The sequence below is a fragment of the Aspergillus melleus genome (genome assembly GCF_016097325.1).
Source record: "Aspergillus melleus strain CBS 546.65 chromosome Unknown contig1, whole genome shotgun sequence".
NCBI lineage: Eukaryota > Fungi > Ascomycota > Eurotiomycetes > Eurotiales > Aspergillaceae > Aspergillus > Aspergillus melleus.
In genome coordinates this window covers 5,526,500-5,541,516 of record NW_025763370.1, presented here as the reverse complement: position 1 = coordinate 5,541,516, position 15,017 = coordinate 5,526,500, and the positions used below count along the sequence as shown (strand labels likewise).

General features: G+C 48.2%; 2 protein-coding genes across 2 annotated transcripts; one reads left to right on the top strand and one right to left on the bottom strand.

Annotated features, from left to right (window-relative positions):
* Positions 1-7,366: 7,366 nt before the first annotated feature.
* LDX57_001959 (uncharacterized protein) lies at positions 7,367-8,568 on the bottom strand (the record flags this gene model as incomplete). The annotated part of the gene is made up of 2 exons (XM_046083603.1): positions 7,367-7,796; positions 7,850-8,568. The coding sequence occupies 2 exons, from the start codon at positions 8,566-8,568 to the stop codon at positions 7,367-7,369; spliced, it is 1,149 nt and encodes a 382-aa protein (XP_045939560.1).
* A 2,784-nt stretch (positions 8,569-11,352) lies between these two features.
* Positions 11,353-11,842, top strand: LDX57_001958 (uncharacterized protein; the record flags this gene model as incomplete). The annotated part of the gene is made up of 2 exons (XM_046083602.1): positions 11,353-11,396; positions 11,455-11,842. 2 exons carry the CDS (start codon positions 11,353-11,355, stop codon positions 11,840-11,842), a joined length of 432 nt encoding a protein of 143 aa, XP_045939559.1.
* Positions 11,843-15,017: the final 3,175 nt, after the last annotated feature.

The following is a 15,017-nucleotide window of genomic DNA, read 5'->3' as shown; positions in this document are numbered from 1 at the left end:
TACATTTACGCATGGAGACTTCAAGGCCCATAATATCCTGGTCAGCAGTGATGGGCATTTATCGGGGTTTTTAGACTGGGAATCTGCGGGGTGGTATCCAGAATACTGGGAATTCACAACAGCAATGCGCTTCGGACGAGGGAGCTGGTGGTTTCAGGTTGCCTCTTGGATGGGTGGAGCGGCGTACATGGACGAGCTGGATGCTGACATCGCCCTGAACCTGTTGACAGTCGACTCTTACATAGCTATCTAATAGTCTGTGGGGATTGTCATTCCTCTAGTATTCAAACTCTCAGTCCGATGATGCGAGTTGAGCCCGTAAGATAATTCTGTGGCCTCCAATTTCCTTTCACACGAATAGTAGAGAACCTAACGAAATAATGGCCGGATAGCTTGTCTATATGAACACATCAAAATGGACATGTATGTGGGAATGAGTTAATGTACTAGCTAGCACTAAGAAATGTAATGGAACCAGTTGATTGATTGAAGCTGTTGAGACCTGTTGAATGATCCCATGGATGTCTACTTTCAAAATATGGCGTGTTACGACGCCATCCTAGTGGCTCCTAGGGGTATTCCGTGAACAATGCAAAAGCCTGTTCCAAATGGCCCTAGTGGTCAGATACCACTCCCCCGCTTAATCAATATAGAACAAAGATAAACGAACGACAGAGTTGGGCAGACAACCTCAACGGTCACGCGATAAAAAGAAAGAGGAGGGCAAGCAAACAAAACGACTGACGTTGATGTTTCTTCACAAAACGCCTGCGACAGCTCGGTTTTCAAGAGCACATCCGCGACCTCACAACCGGCCTTGGCTGATTATTGCGTGCAGCACCAGCACTGTATTGGTTTCCGAAAGTCATGCACTCTTGCAGCAAAGCGTCAACACTGTTGCAGTTGACTATTCCAGCTTGAATCAACTCCCGTAGTATCACCACCAACCACACACGACAGGTGACACTGGGAATGGAATTGACATTTGCGTCGCGAGATCTCATGATTTGATCAAGCTGGCCATGTCTCGCCAAAGGAACCGTTGCAACGTGAATGAGAACGCAGAGGAAATTCGACTTGAATACGCCCCCAGTCGCGCCATGATCAGGTATCCATCCACCGCCCAAGTTTTTCATATGGTATTTCGATCCACCCTGAGGGGTTTTGTGGAAGTAGTAGCCCCAGTGGAAGTCATTTGGCCGTGGAGGATCCGATCTTATCCAAAGGACGATGTATAGACTGTTGATTGGCAGACGGCTTAGGGCATCTTCCTGTGTCTTTTTGATCGCAAGGGCCCTTTCTCCGGCAGTCATCGGGGGTTTATCACGACCAGCAGGAACGGGTTTCGACATGTCGGATTTCTTGGTTCAAATGTGGAGTGGATTCGCGAGTCCAGTAGCTATGGAGAAGAACAGAATTTTTAGGATAGGACTACCTATGTAGGGGTTCGTTCTACCTTTTTATGGTTCCAGTTCAGGGTTGTCCACCACAGATTTCATAAGAGTATATCGTGGCCAATATTGACATGCATCAAAGTCCCAGGGGAATTTGCCCCATCATCGTTTACCTCATTTGCCGCCAACATGCGATAGCAAACGGGCATCCAATCATCGCGTCAGTGTACAAATTTCACATGCAAGTTTTCGCATAGATAATTTGACTATCATAGACATACACTACCCAATGTACAAGTTCAAAGAGCTCGCCAACACGATCGGACGGCATTTCAATCGGTACCTAGGCAACTACTGCCAGATAGTCATGGAGACCGCCCTAGATGCTCGCTAAATAGTCGTTAAATGACCCCTACATATCCCTAAGAACACGCTAAGCAACCCCTAACTACCCCCTAACTACCCCCTAAGTGCCCCCTAAGTGCCCCTCAATTAGCCTACTAATAGCCTCTACCCACCCCATAGGAGCTGACTAACAACCCCTGGTCTTGCATTCAGCGCTCCACGAAGACATATGCATTTTCCGTGGTATTGAACTTCATGAATTATGAAATCATTGTGCTCCCACTTGTGTATCTGCAATTTCAAAGGATAAGAAGCACTCCTGGCTGATCTCATGTAGTGTATAAAGTAGAGGCATTTCTGGTGTTTGATACGGCTTGACATACAGCTCCCAAATAACCTCTTCTAAGAATTATACCAAATAGTTCGCGCACATCGGACCTTGCCCTTAAAACCCCGTTAGTACCTTGAAGCCTCGGCAAATGATCTGCTTTACTACCATGATTCCCCTGCGAATTAGACAATGGATGACGTTGAGATCATCCCATGTCAAAAAAGAAGAGGTCGGCAGAGTTCACGCACTATATGCGCGTATTTGGCTAATGCTGATTTAGGTTATTATCTTCGCGGACGCAGAAAGAGGCGCAAATGATCTGGTGGTGACATTTGCTCGCAACTACTCTCAAGACCGCTGTTCTTGGGAGGAGTTCAAATCCATTGGGTCTCACGCAACAGCTGCAGTGGTCCAGGCTGGGTGGAGCTGCATTAAATTAGATCAGATATCTAAATCTATACGAGAAAGGAATTTTGATGAAACGGATTTAGATCGACATCGATGTGAGGCAAGAGCCAAGCGGAACCGCACTTCGTTGCGTGATCCTTTTGACCCGGCGAGTGTTTTCGATTAAGCCTTTAGGGCGAGTGACTGGTTTATTAGCTTCTCTTTATGCGCGAGCCATGTGCCACTGACACCATTTCGAGACCGGTGACCGCATGGCTGGGCAAGGCTGTCGAGTATTCTTTTTTTGTTATAGTAATGCTATCAATATAGGCACTGACGAGGTTACTTATACTAGTGGACAGACTTTGTAGTATCGTGTGAATTATTAAATATCCCCAATCTGCACCATACAAACCCGTATGGACTACTCGAACCTTTGCTTACGGAATGACTAGCTCTCACAGGAAAACGGAAACTCTCAAGAAAATCATTCAAAAATCATCCATTCGATTCATTTGTCCCCCATGTCTCAAGGGCTTTCCTCGGCCAGACCTTTTGTACCGTCATTTCCGTGAGCAAGCACAGGACGATACTCATGCAGGACTCTCAAAAAGAAATTCAAGGCGAAAACCTGATATTGAAGCTTTCCTTATGTGCTACCGAACCTTTGTTGACTCCGGTCCTATTGGAGATATACCTCCAAATTCGCACTGCTTCGAAGTTGACTATGTGGTTGAACGCTATCACGCCTTTGAGGACACGATGACTAGTTCGCAAAGGAAAGAACGGACCCTAAAGAAGATCATTGATAACTCACCAATTCGATTCATCTGCCCTGTATGCTTCAAAGGCTTTTCCGCAGCAGACCTTCTGTACCGCCATTTCCGTGCGGAAGAGCAAGATGATGTACATGCAGGATTGGGGAGGAGAAGATCTAATTTTGGGGAATTTCTAATCTGCTTTCAAGAATCCGTCCAAACTACCATGGTTGCAGAAGACATCCCGCCGAATGCAAGATGCTTTGGGGTTGATTTTGTGGTCGAGCACTTCGGAACAAGAGCTGAAGGATGACACGCAATTTGCCGCCACAACTTTCAATCAAGTGTATTCTCCAGTTGAACTAAATCACAAACGCAGGAGAATTTTACAGAAAATTTATGTTGCTTTCGTTTTTATCCCCGAAATGATTTCGTCTGGGTGTATCCAAGGAATGAGGGATCAGGGTATTGGAGATCTTGTAGCTTTTGTTGCGGTTGGAATATAAGCTAAGTGTTGCTGAAGAAGCATTGTACGAATGATAGAGAACTATTTCTCCCTTAATATAGAGGACATAAAGAATGAATAAACCCGTTCTCAAGAAGGCCCCGAAGCCTCGTAAACCTTCCGGTGAACTCCTTTAAAGATACTCGCTGCCAGGAACACCATTTGTATCGATTCCACAAGGCCTTACACAGTTCTTCATCATCCGTTGATGTCGAAAAATACTCCAAAAGACTTGAAGGGGGCAAGCCTGTCTTTGAGAAGATATGCAAAGAAGGGCCAAAGTGCCAGGTAATAAGAGACAATATAAGAAGCCCTTCAGACGTGAGCTCGTTCAAGTATATTTCGGCATAATTACCAAATATTTCGTGCTGGCATAGTTTGGGTATGTTGCTTCCAGGAAACCCATCCGCTCGAAGTGCACAGAATGTCTTCAAGAGCGTTTGTGCATCATCATCCAGCAAGCCTTCTATGTCCTTGCGCTTTGAAATGACGCTGAGACATCTTGCCTGCAGGCCCTTCAGAGCTGGCTGAGCTGCAGCGCGAAGTAGTTGTCTATAGAATGGTACCAGGCGCTACCACTGTCAGTCTAATAGAAAGGAAGTGCACAGGCTTGAAAACATACCATAATCAGCTGAAGTAAATCAATCAATTCTTGCTTGTAGGACAGGTGAGCCGGAAATGATGAAGTGATGAAGCACCTATGGCGAGCAAAAGGGAGGGTTTATACATATCTATCACATCTCTAGACTTAGGAATACTTTGTTTTTCTTCAAATTAGGGGTTATGTTGTGAGGCATTGCACGCTGGTGTTTGGCTCGGTCCACTTCAAACAAAATTCGGTGTATTGAATTTTTTGTATCAACCAATACCAGATGCACGGAGTCGTCACAAAGCGTGCCAAACCCCACAATATAACTAGCTCAAAGAGGCCCAGAACCCGTATATTAAAAACAGTATGGGGTAGGTAAGATTGGCTCGACAGCTGACGCCCGGATGGAAGTGAGGCCATGACACACTTATAACTGATGCCTGGTTTCCTTCAGGCAGGATACAACATCCACCTGCTACATACATCATACTGTGAAAGACACAAGGAACAGTTCCCAACTGCCGATTTATTCTCTAACCACTACTTTCCCTTCATCCAAGATTAACTTCAACTGCATCACTATGAATTATTCTGATCTTACGCAAAACAAGCACCAAATTGCCACAGACAGAATTTTCGAGAGCAGCTTCCGTGGGCATCCTTATTCTATCGCTATTAATAGATCATTGACCGGTAGGAACAGATTCCATGAAGAGCGATACTGTCGGAGTCCAAGTTGGTATCAATAAACCACTGGGTGCAGTTCACAAACAACCCAATGATACAATTCAGCAGCAAGAGCCCAAAAATATGTGCCGGGGGTGTTGTGAGATATTCCGCCACAAGGCCTTTCCCAACATCTCCGTCAATGGTTCCCCGCACTATGGTCATTGCTTCTTTTGTGGAGACTGGCGTTGTAATGTGACAAGTGTGAGTGAGCTGTTGGCATTTTGATGACTCTTTGCTTATGTGCGCTTCAGGTAAACCAGGAAGATCTGACAGGTTTTCTACGCGTCCGAGAAGAGGACCTTCGCGGCTACTGGACGCAACAAAGAGATCAACGAGAAGCACAAGCAACACAATCTGTCAGGCAGGAGGAACAGTGCCAGTCCTTGCCCCAGTCTCACATAACGCCGATCACGTATCACTGGAAAGGTTATCAAAGATTATTGGCAATGTTCTTACGGGAGCACTGGCGTACACTTACACAACATATGCTATGCTATTTCTCCGGTGTTATGGCGGTAAGATCACTGTCAACAACGCTGCCTGAGGAACCTTCACACGATGGTATAATTCCTATAACATGCTTATCTTATAAACTAATTGGTGTTAGATTATCTAGAGGTCCTCTTGTCTGTCATCTGTGAAGTCCGTCTTGGGGATTTCACAAAGTTCATTGACTACATACGACCAGTATATGACAGACAGGTCACTTATACGTTACACCTTCTGTCCCACGCCTGGTACACCGAACAAACCACTATTTTCACATCACAAAACACAACCCCTGTTGCTTTAAAGCAACAAGTAGTTCTGGGCAATCTGCATGAGATTCAGATCTCAGTACATTCACTCAACATTGGAGCCAATACTCCATTATGTGAACGTTCATTAAGACAGCTGTGTAAGTGGCATCAGTCTATCATTGAACAAATCATAATTTGTGGCCCTACAATGGAACAAAGCGGAAAGGAGATACAACGGGATTTTGAGAAAAGCCTTAAAGGCTTTTGCTTCAACATAAGTCCAAATGACCTGAATATTTCAGTTAATGAAACAGTGGCACGGCGCTTTTGTCAAGCTGTCGCAGACCATTTGAGACCTCTGTACAAATTTCGCTCTCTTGCAGCAAGATTACAGGATCAAGATGGACTCAACTTACACATGGTCGAGCCTATTGAGACAAAAACTCCTGGAAATGCCAGAATAGTTAGGAGGCTTAGGTGTACTTTTGGCGCCTGTGAGATGACATTGTCCAATCTCGAAAGGCTAAAGCGACATATGTCAACACGTACGTGTCTATATCTAAAGGTTTTGAGCCACTACTGACCATTTTATAGATATGGTCTACACTTGCACCCAATGTGCTCCTGCAAGAACCTTTGCCAGTTCCGCAGGTTTCAATAAACATCTCTATAAGCATGCACAAGCAATGGGGAGTGGACCGCTGGTACCCATCCCTAAATCATGATGACTTTTGGCGAAGTTGCGGCTAGGGTCACTGTGATGTATACATGTGTGATTATTGCTTCCCTAAGTTTTGAAAACGGCGGAGCCATGGATGCAGAGTTTTCATTCTAGTTTTTGCCTTCTTTATGTACTAGCTACACGCGAGATCTTTGACCTGTGCTGAAATTCTATCATACAGCCGCAGATAGAACTGTTCCTATTTCCCCTAAAATCTGCTTCTTTCGCTAAAAAGAAATGCAACTCGTTTAGCCTCTTCCTTCATACACGAAGAAACCCAATAAATTCACCACCCCCTCAACGCCCGGTCTACAAAGATTCCACTGGGACTAGGGAAATTGAACGAGCTAGAATTTCCAATCAGGCAGGGATTGTGTATGCAACTGAAGATATGAGCGGGTATTACGGCTGTTCATTATTTTTTGCCAATTTCGATGCTCGCCGTGTATTTGGATTTCCCTCATAGGACGACAGACAGGAAGATTACTATTGAATAAAGCCATTCTTTGGTCCTGGCATGTCGGCTTGGTTTTGGCTCTAGTTGTACATATAAACCAGTTCCCCTGTCTATTCAAAATACATTAACGCATTCTCGATTCCAGTAAGTAATGGGCCCTGTTTTGTGACATATGACTTCCCGATCGCTGATCCGTTCCGATTAGGTATAAGTTTTTGTCCATCTGTGGTCCTAGGTACCCCCACCTAGTCGCAGTGAGCTGTTACTTGTTGAAGCTGGTAGTTATACCATAGTATGTGTCTGGGCTACTAACTAATCTACAAAACCAACCGCGGCCGGAACTTGCCTAGGTCAACAGAGTTAAAACGAAAAGCGAAAATATTGACTAATTACTAGAATGCCTAATATTTTTATTCAGCCTCCAGTTCCTTCTCAAGTCGGTTTCGGAGACGTTCCAGAGCTCTAAGAAAGGGGGCGCGGTATGCCGTAATGTGACTGTTAATGCTTAGGCCCGATTCTAGTCGCTTTCGAGTCCTAGAGTTTTTGTTACCACCACGTCTGCTCGTTGTCGCATCCAAGCTGTCGAGGAATAGAGAAGAGGACGACAAGATGTCGGCTTGCTGCAGGGGTATGTTGATGGTATCCGCGTTCTCAAAAACCCTATGGAGCAAATCATAGAAGCCGGCTTGCAGATCCTCGTTGCTTATTGCTGGATAATCTTCCTGGAGTTTGAGCCCGTGGAGCGTTGAACCAAGGTGTGCAGCCGTGAAGAAATGGCCACCAACAGCAAGGCAGTCATCTGGCGTGAACACCGCATGTGGACAACTGGGAGGCATAATCCTGAAAGGGATATCAGCTGGATACTCCGATATAATCTATTGTGATGTACTCACAACAGGTCCCCCGCGCATAGCTCTACCCGTACCCAGCCTTCTTCATATCCTCGAGGACACTGAGAGCCCATAATAGCCAGCAACCGGACAGCATCGCTTGTCGGTTTACGAGGAAAGTACCAGATCTTCCGACCTTCGAGGATTAGAATCCACGTTAGCTGGCCTCCATTATCCACATGGATAGATGATATCGCGTTTGCCCCGCTAAGAAGGAAAAATTCTTTTCGATTATTTTTCCACTCTGAGTCGGTTTTCCCAAGATTAGCCGGAGATAGGAGAGATAGTTTGCTGTGAAGATCATGTTGGACTATTTCGGTTGGACAGAAGTCCCCGATTCTGTTCTCGATGTCTAGGAGATTGAGAGCATGTCGCTCCTGCGTTGGGAGCTCCCAGTGTAACAATACTTCCGGGACTGTCGATCTTCGTGTTCTTAAAGTCGGCTCTACCACCGCGTAGTCGTAAACGTCTATCGTCTTGTTCGGCTGCTCTCGGAGATGCTTCCAGAACGCATCCAAGGTCAGTTTGCGACCACAGAGCGAGTTTCCAGACAGCGACGCTCGGTGAAGTAGAGGCTTCTCAAACTTTTGCTCAAGGCGATCGTGCAGAGCCTGCGAATCATTCAAAAGAAACAAGTCCCCATCTGATGCTGGGATGATCGATGGTACCATTGCGATAATCTCCAGTGGACTCTTGGTCTTGGACATACGTAGACTTTCCATGATATCGGCGATAATATGCTCTCTCGGTTTCGCCCAATTTGCTTCGTTATCCAGCTCATGTATGAATTTCTGAAGCTCAAGAATCCCTGCGCAGTCAAAGGTCGGAAAATCCAAATTATATAGACCCCATTGGATTTTCTTCGGGATAGGAAGCACTCTCTGCCGCTCTCTGTGCGCGTCCCTCCATTTCTTTCGTATTCGGCTCTTCTCGTCGGCCATGTGCTGAATTAGACGGAAGATTGTCCGGCGGAAGAAGATAGCTAGGGAAAAGGAGTTTCTCTTGGGGCGAAGACGGCTTTGTTGCGATGTAGGAAACTTCCCAGGACAGGTGGGAACTTCCCATGGGAGATGGGAACTTCGCAAGGAGGATGGGAACTTCCCATATGAGGGGGGAACTTCTCAGGACAGGTGGGAACTTCCCATGGGAGATGGGAACTTCCCATGGGAGATGGGAACTTCGCAAGGAGGATGGGAACTTCCCATATGAGGGGGGAACTTCTCAGGACAGGTGAGAACCTCCCAAGGAGGATGGGAACTTCCCATGGGACAAGGTCACCCCTGTCAGTCAAGCCACCAATGAATGGACGAGGGCTATCTCCTCTTGCTTTAGTGCTTACAGTAATCAATCCTGCTCACCCGTTCGTGTGCATGCGCAGCGTTAGATTTTAAATGGGAGTAGGGGCTGCGAATACCACGGGCGGATGATTCGATCATATCCTCAGCTAAACCAACAGACCTCACGTCACCGGCGTGCCCATCCTACTGAATGCCAGTAGACCTTGGGATCTTCACATGTTTCATAAAATGAGAATATGCTACGGAGCCGCTGGTCTGTTACTAGCTACGGTCTAGATAGGTTGGAGGCATCTATGTCGAGTAAGAGATGGCGGTGGTCAATTTCCCGACTGGCCAGATGGTATATCTCTATGGACCGGTCGTAGTACCAGCATGTATCCTCGTGATATGGAATCCTAAACCATGCCGCTGTGGTGTGTGTGTGCCCTCGACCGTATCTGGCACCTCATCAATTATCGTGGCAACAGACGGACACGCCAGACAGACTTGGAGGTCAATCAGAATTGAAGCCGAACCGACGTCATTGTATATGTCCCGAGGAGGGTGGGTGGATCGCCTGCAGCACTCTGCTCCGTCATCATGACTGCGCTGGTCGCTCAGCGCGGTGATCGTCTCGTTCGGTCGCCAACTGTATTGAAAGCGAGTCAGATCGCGAAGGAAGCCCGTCGATATTGGTCGCTGATTGATCTGCGCCCACCTGTTGTTCCCGGCCAATGTCGTTAATACTGAAGAGAAAACTACCTGGCTCTCGGTCGCGCGACCATCCTGTATACGAAGATTTCAGGGTTTCAACGGCGACCTCGAGTAAGCCTCCGTCATGAGGTGCGACATCAGCGATCGAGAAGCATGGGTCACAGCACCGTCGAGAAAATACTCATTGGAGGCACACGGAGCAGTTTCTGGCACCAGACGTAACTTGGCTCAGCTTAGCCAGTGGCTCGGAGATAATCGGCGGACCTGAACTGGCCCATCGTGTGATTCATCACGATCTCATTCTGCCAGCCAGCCTCTCATGTCCCGAGCCAAACCCACGCAATCAATCCATGCGATCTGTGGCACATTTCGCCCTCTGCCAATCTGTCCCGGAAAAGTCGCTCACGATGACTGTGATAGGCAAGCCGTCTGCGGACCGAATCGAATTCTGTCGAGTTTCCCTGTTCAGTTGACAAGAACCAATATCGATTAGCTGGCGGTTCAAGGAGCGACATGAAACGACCACGACTCACTGCAGTAAAAGGGGGTGGCGAAGTGCACACAGGACGGAGAGGCCGGCCCAATGGCAAAAATGGCTCACGTTGGTCCGAGTCGACAGGGCGTCAAAGGATGGGACAGCGACGAGAAGAGGCGGGCGGGCGAGGAGGCTATCTATATAGACCACGCACCTCGATGCCAAGCGGCCGCGAAGCGCTTTCCCCGATTAGGCGAGCTATACCGGATGCAGTAATTCGCCGTCACCGCAGACTACGGAGTATACTTGTCGATCTAGTTTGTTCTTTCCAAACCTACGGATTCTTGTGGTGCTATCTACCACGTGATATCGCTGTGATCCTACCCCTCCATGTATGCATACTATGCTTTACAATTCATAACTCTTCCAAATCCATCTTCCCCACCCATTCGAAGATAGAACGGTCTCGAGGAGCTCGCATAAGGCTTACAGCTGCCACTCCACTGTGAATTCTTCAGATCTGACCTTCGGGGGATAGGGGTTACTCATGACATCCCGATGTACAAACTCCGTACACTAAGGCTTAATCCACCCTTCAAGGCACCATATAATATCTGACATCACATGGGATATCCACTGCATGGTAGCCATACACACCCTGAATGGTCATGCAGTCAAACCGTGGGCCACACAACCGGGCACGCTGGCTGGCTGAGCAGCCCGAACCTCTTGACCCGGTCCCCCAGATCCGGCTTCTGAGCCGGGGTATTAGACAATGCGAATGTGGCGTCGATTATGGGTAGTTCCACTACCTGTGCAGATCAAACACCGCAGCATGGATGAACGCCGGTTCATCAATTGACAGCTGGTCAAATTGCGAGTGGGCCATGTTCGGCGGAGTGTCTCGTGGTCAGCTCGCTAACCAGATGCGTGTATAGCAGGATGATGCAAGTACCAGGCTGCTAATCCTCGCGTGTCATTTCTTGGGTGGCATCATACTTAAATGGGTGAGCCACTATATCCACCGATTCACTTAGCTCATGTCCCAGCTCCTTGGTTCTGCCGAGATCCAGTTGCCTGACATGTACTTATACATATGTACATACGGTATATGTCTATTAGATTCTAACTTTCATCGATAGTCAGCTACTCCGACCCTATCGCATGTTCATGCCGTCTATGCCTGTACATGCGTACGGGATCAGACGTTTCGGCACTCCCCACCACAGCTCCAGCAAGGGGCATCTGTTCGTGACCCTGCAAAGGATAGTTCGCCTCGCAGTAACCTCGTGTATTGCCCAGGCGAGCGTGAACCTTGTACACGTCCTCGAAGAACACTCCGAGACCCTCCAAGACATCCACGACCAGGTTTCCCCGCTTATCTTCTGGCTCGGGATCTACGTCTCCCGGGGATTTACTGTGAGATATTCCAGCGTCATGGTAACACCGAGCCATGTGGGATTATCGTGGATCACCACAGCATGTGCAAGCTTAGCAGTAACGGTATCTAAGGTATCCGCACTGCAGTAGCTGCACTGCAACGGTATACCCGGGATATCCCTCAGGGCTATTCAGATCCTGCACGAACAAGGGAGAGACAACCGATACGAGAACCGGACGTTTCAGGCCGCTGACACCTCGAAGACTGCCTGTTACACCCACACAGAGATTCCGTCTCAAGAGACCGAGCGACGCGAGCCGCCTCGTCGGCCGGAAGGAGCAGGTATCTTAACCGATGACCAGTCGGTTCGATTGCAGAGATGACGCAGAGGAATTTCGGCTTGCTGTGGTGGTGGTGCCGTTATGTCGGCAGTGCTCTGCTGTGCACTTAGTATTTTTGCTTATGCAGGGGAAATTTACGTCTGGTCAGAAGCTTGAAGGGTATACGGAGTACGCCGAGCTAATGGCTAAATTTGATTCTATAACGCAAGACCAGGGGTGTGTATTGTGGAGAGCTGAAGGAATATGTAGGTATGCTTGCTTTTTTCTGTGCCTGAAGACCTGCCATCTCGGATCATAATATACTATACGCAACACTGTGTGTAACTGAAGTGTGAAGTTGTCGATAATGTACACGGTAAGAGATGCCCGCAAAAGACGCAGCTGAGGTAGCCCGGATCTAAACGTTGATCATTAATTTACAATTAATATCAGCGATATTAAAAATAAAAATAACTCAATTCAACCACCATCGCCAATGCGGAACACGAGGAACTAGTCCGGTAGGAAAAGGACCAAGACATCATTATAAATCAGATTGATTGCAACGTATCCACTTTCGTACATTGTGCTGAACATCAGCAATCTGGGCATTTTGGCTTAGCCGGGTCCTCCGTAGTTAGTAGTGGACACTAAGGTGACCAGGGTAATTAGTTGACGCCCGAGACAATTCCCTCTCCTTCCTCGCTCTGTAGGTAGTAAGATACCAGATGGGAAAACGGGAGGAACTCCGGTTGTCGGTGACCTTGGATGGGAGTCCAAAGGGGGTTCTACACTCTGGCACGTCATTTTTCACACTGCAACCGTCACCGCTCGGTCATGTAGAAGATGTTCGTAGTTGGATTTCATCATATCGATGCTATCGACCCACCGAATGGGGAGGAGGAAATGGGGATTTTCGCACCCAGTTTGCCGGGAAGAATGGAGCCCTTCTGGTTTGTTGCTGTAATATACTGTAATGGAAGTAAAGAGGCGCAGCGAAAAAGCAAAAAAAACAAAAAAAACAAAAAAGTAGAAGGTCAAACGACAAAGATACCCACCAGAGTGTCCTCGTACATACTACATACAGTACGCAGTATGCAGGAGGCAGTGTCACTAAAACCTGCAGGTATATCGCATTGGCTATAGTGACTAGGGACGCGTCTGGGTCGCATCGAGGCAAGCTGATTAGCCATTAGTTCATCAACCCATGTCGCGTGTTGGGGATTGGCTAAATATAAATGAGGTCATGTGGAGAGGAAGGGATCCGATCTTCATGAGTCGCGATGCCGGCCAAGATTGCATGTTACGGATCCGATTTTGGTGGAGGACATCCGCGCGAGATCATATCGAGTGCCGATTCCCGCAGGTTCAGAGGCCTGGGATTTACGTAGGGCAGCTTCTCTTGTTGCTTGCCTTGGTTTGAAACCACCAGCCGTCCCAGGATCTGTAGGATGCGTCGATAGAGGCTTCATAGTCCAGCAGGTGGAGGCACAAACCTTCTCCACATTCTCGGGGGAGCACAAACCAGAAATATCGTTGGGAACCCGAGATCCCACGAGATCCATCAGGCTAATGTACCTGACTAAATCGGGTCAATGATAGACGGGCAACTTGGGGAGATCAGAAAATCGGGGTTTCATCATCCTGCATCGGGGTCTACGCGGCCGTGGATGAGCGACAGTTCCCGATGCGCCTTTTTTCTTTTCTTTTTCTTCATTTAGTTCATTTCTTTATTTTTGGTTTTAATTAATCTGCAGTTTAATCTGTTCCATGCAACCATCCCACCTTAATTTACCTCTGCGCAGTCTCGAATTGACCCCAAGAAATCAGAAGAAATAAGGAAAAGTACTGTAGACGCGCCCGGGAAATAATGAATCATCGTATCCACCGCGCTAAGCGGGCCGGACGGTTCCTTTAACCGGTTGTTGTGTCCCAAACCTCCCAACCATCCGTATCCTATCGCTTCCCATCATAACTTTGTGCGTGTCTTTGCGCCGGGGCCAACAGAATGCCATGCGTTCTGAAGGAGACCAAGTGGGTTGGTTGCCAATCCTTGGGTTCGATTTGGAATTTCCTTCCCACGCTACTCCTCATGCTAGTCAAGAGGAAGGCAGGAATTCCCACTTGACTCCAGCCCACTGAGTCGAGTTTGCCATGAGGGCGGATCATGACGGATCATGACGGATCGCGCTGGATCGCAGGCATCGCAGGCAACCGAAGCAGCTCCCCGCCTGGACAGGGAAGTGGATCCCCCATCCTCCCCTGTCAATGTCATACCCAATGAAACAGGCAAATCAGTCGGCACATCACCAGTTCGTCCGCTCGATCAGAGACAGTCCGCCCCACGCCGGGCAGCGACGACGGGCGGCCATTGGCGTCTGCTCGGATGATTTGGGCCCATCTAGCCCCCGCACCACCAGGCCACGGCTAGCTGAACTGCTGAAGAAAGGCCGCTAGACAGGGATGCAAGCTCTTTTCATCCTCGACGTGCAGTAGTTGCGTTTCCGCCAGTCACAGGACTCGGGGCTGCCGGTCTCTCCTGGAGACTTGGACTCCTCTTGGAGTTGAAGGACAGTGGAGGACGACGCTGCATCCCTAGTCCAATAGTCCAATAGTCTCTTGGCCCCGGCCTCATGGTGGCGCCCGCTTCAGCTTGCCATTGTCCTCCACATTTACGCTTGGTTCGGCCAGAGGTTCGTACGCAGTTGCTGTACTGTGTACGATACACCAATGGTTTCACTGTCAGTCGTTCTGGGCGGACCGGAAGTCCTGAGCACATGGAAGGTTGCGAAAATTGTCCGCCCGTCGCGCTCTGACATTGTGGACTTGCCTCCACTCATGCTCGTGCCATGCCTCGACCTGACCTACATCCTTAGTCCGGATGTATGTATGTAGTATGTACTCGCGGTACTGCGTACGTGCTTGTCGTGCTAACCCTATTCCCAGTTCTCACCGTATCGGCGCGGTCAATGCCCATGTAGTTACCCACCGTCAAAGCGAGATC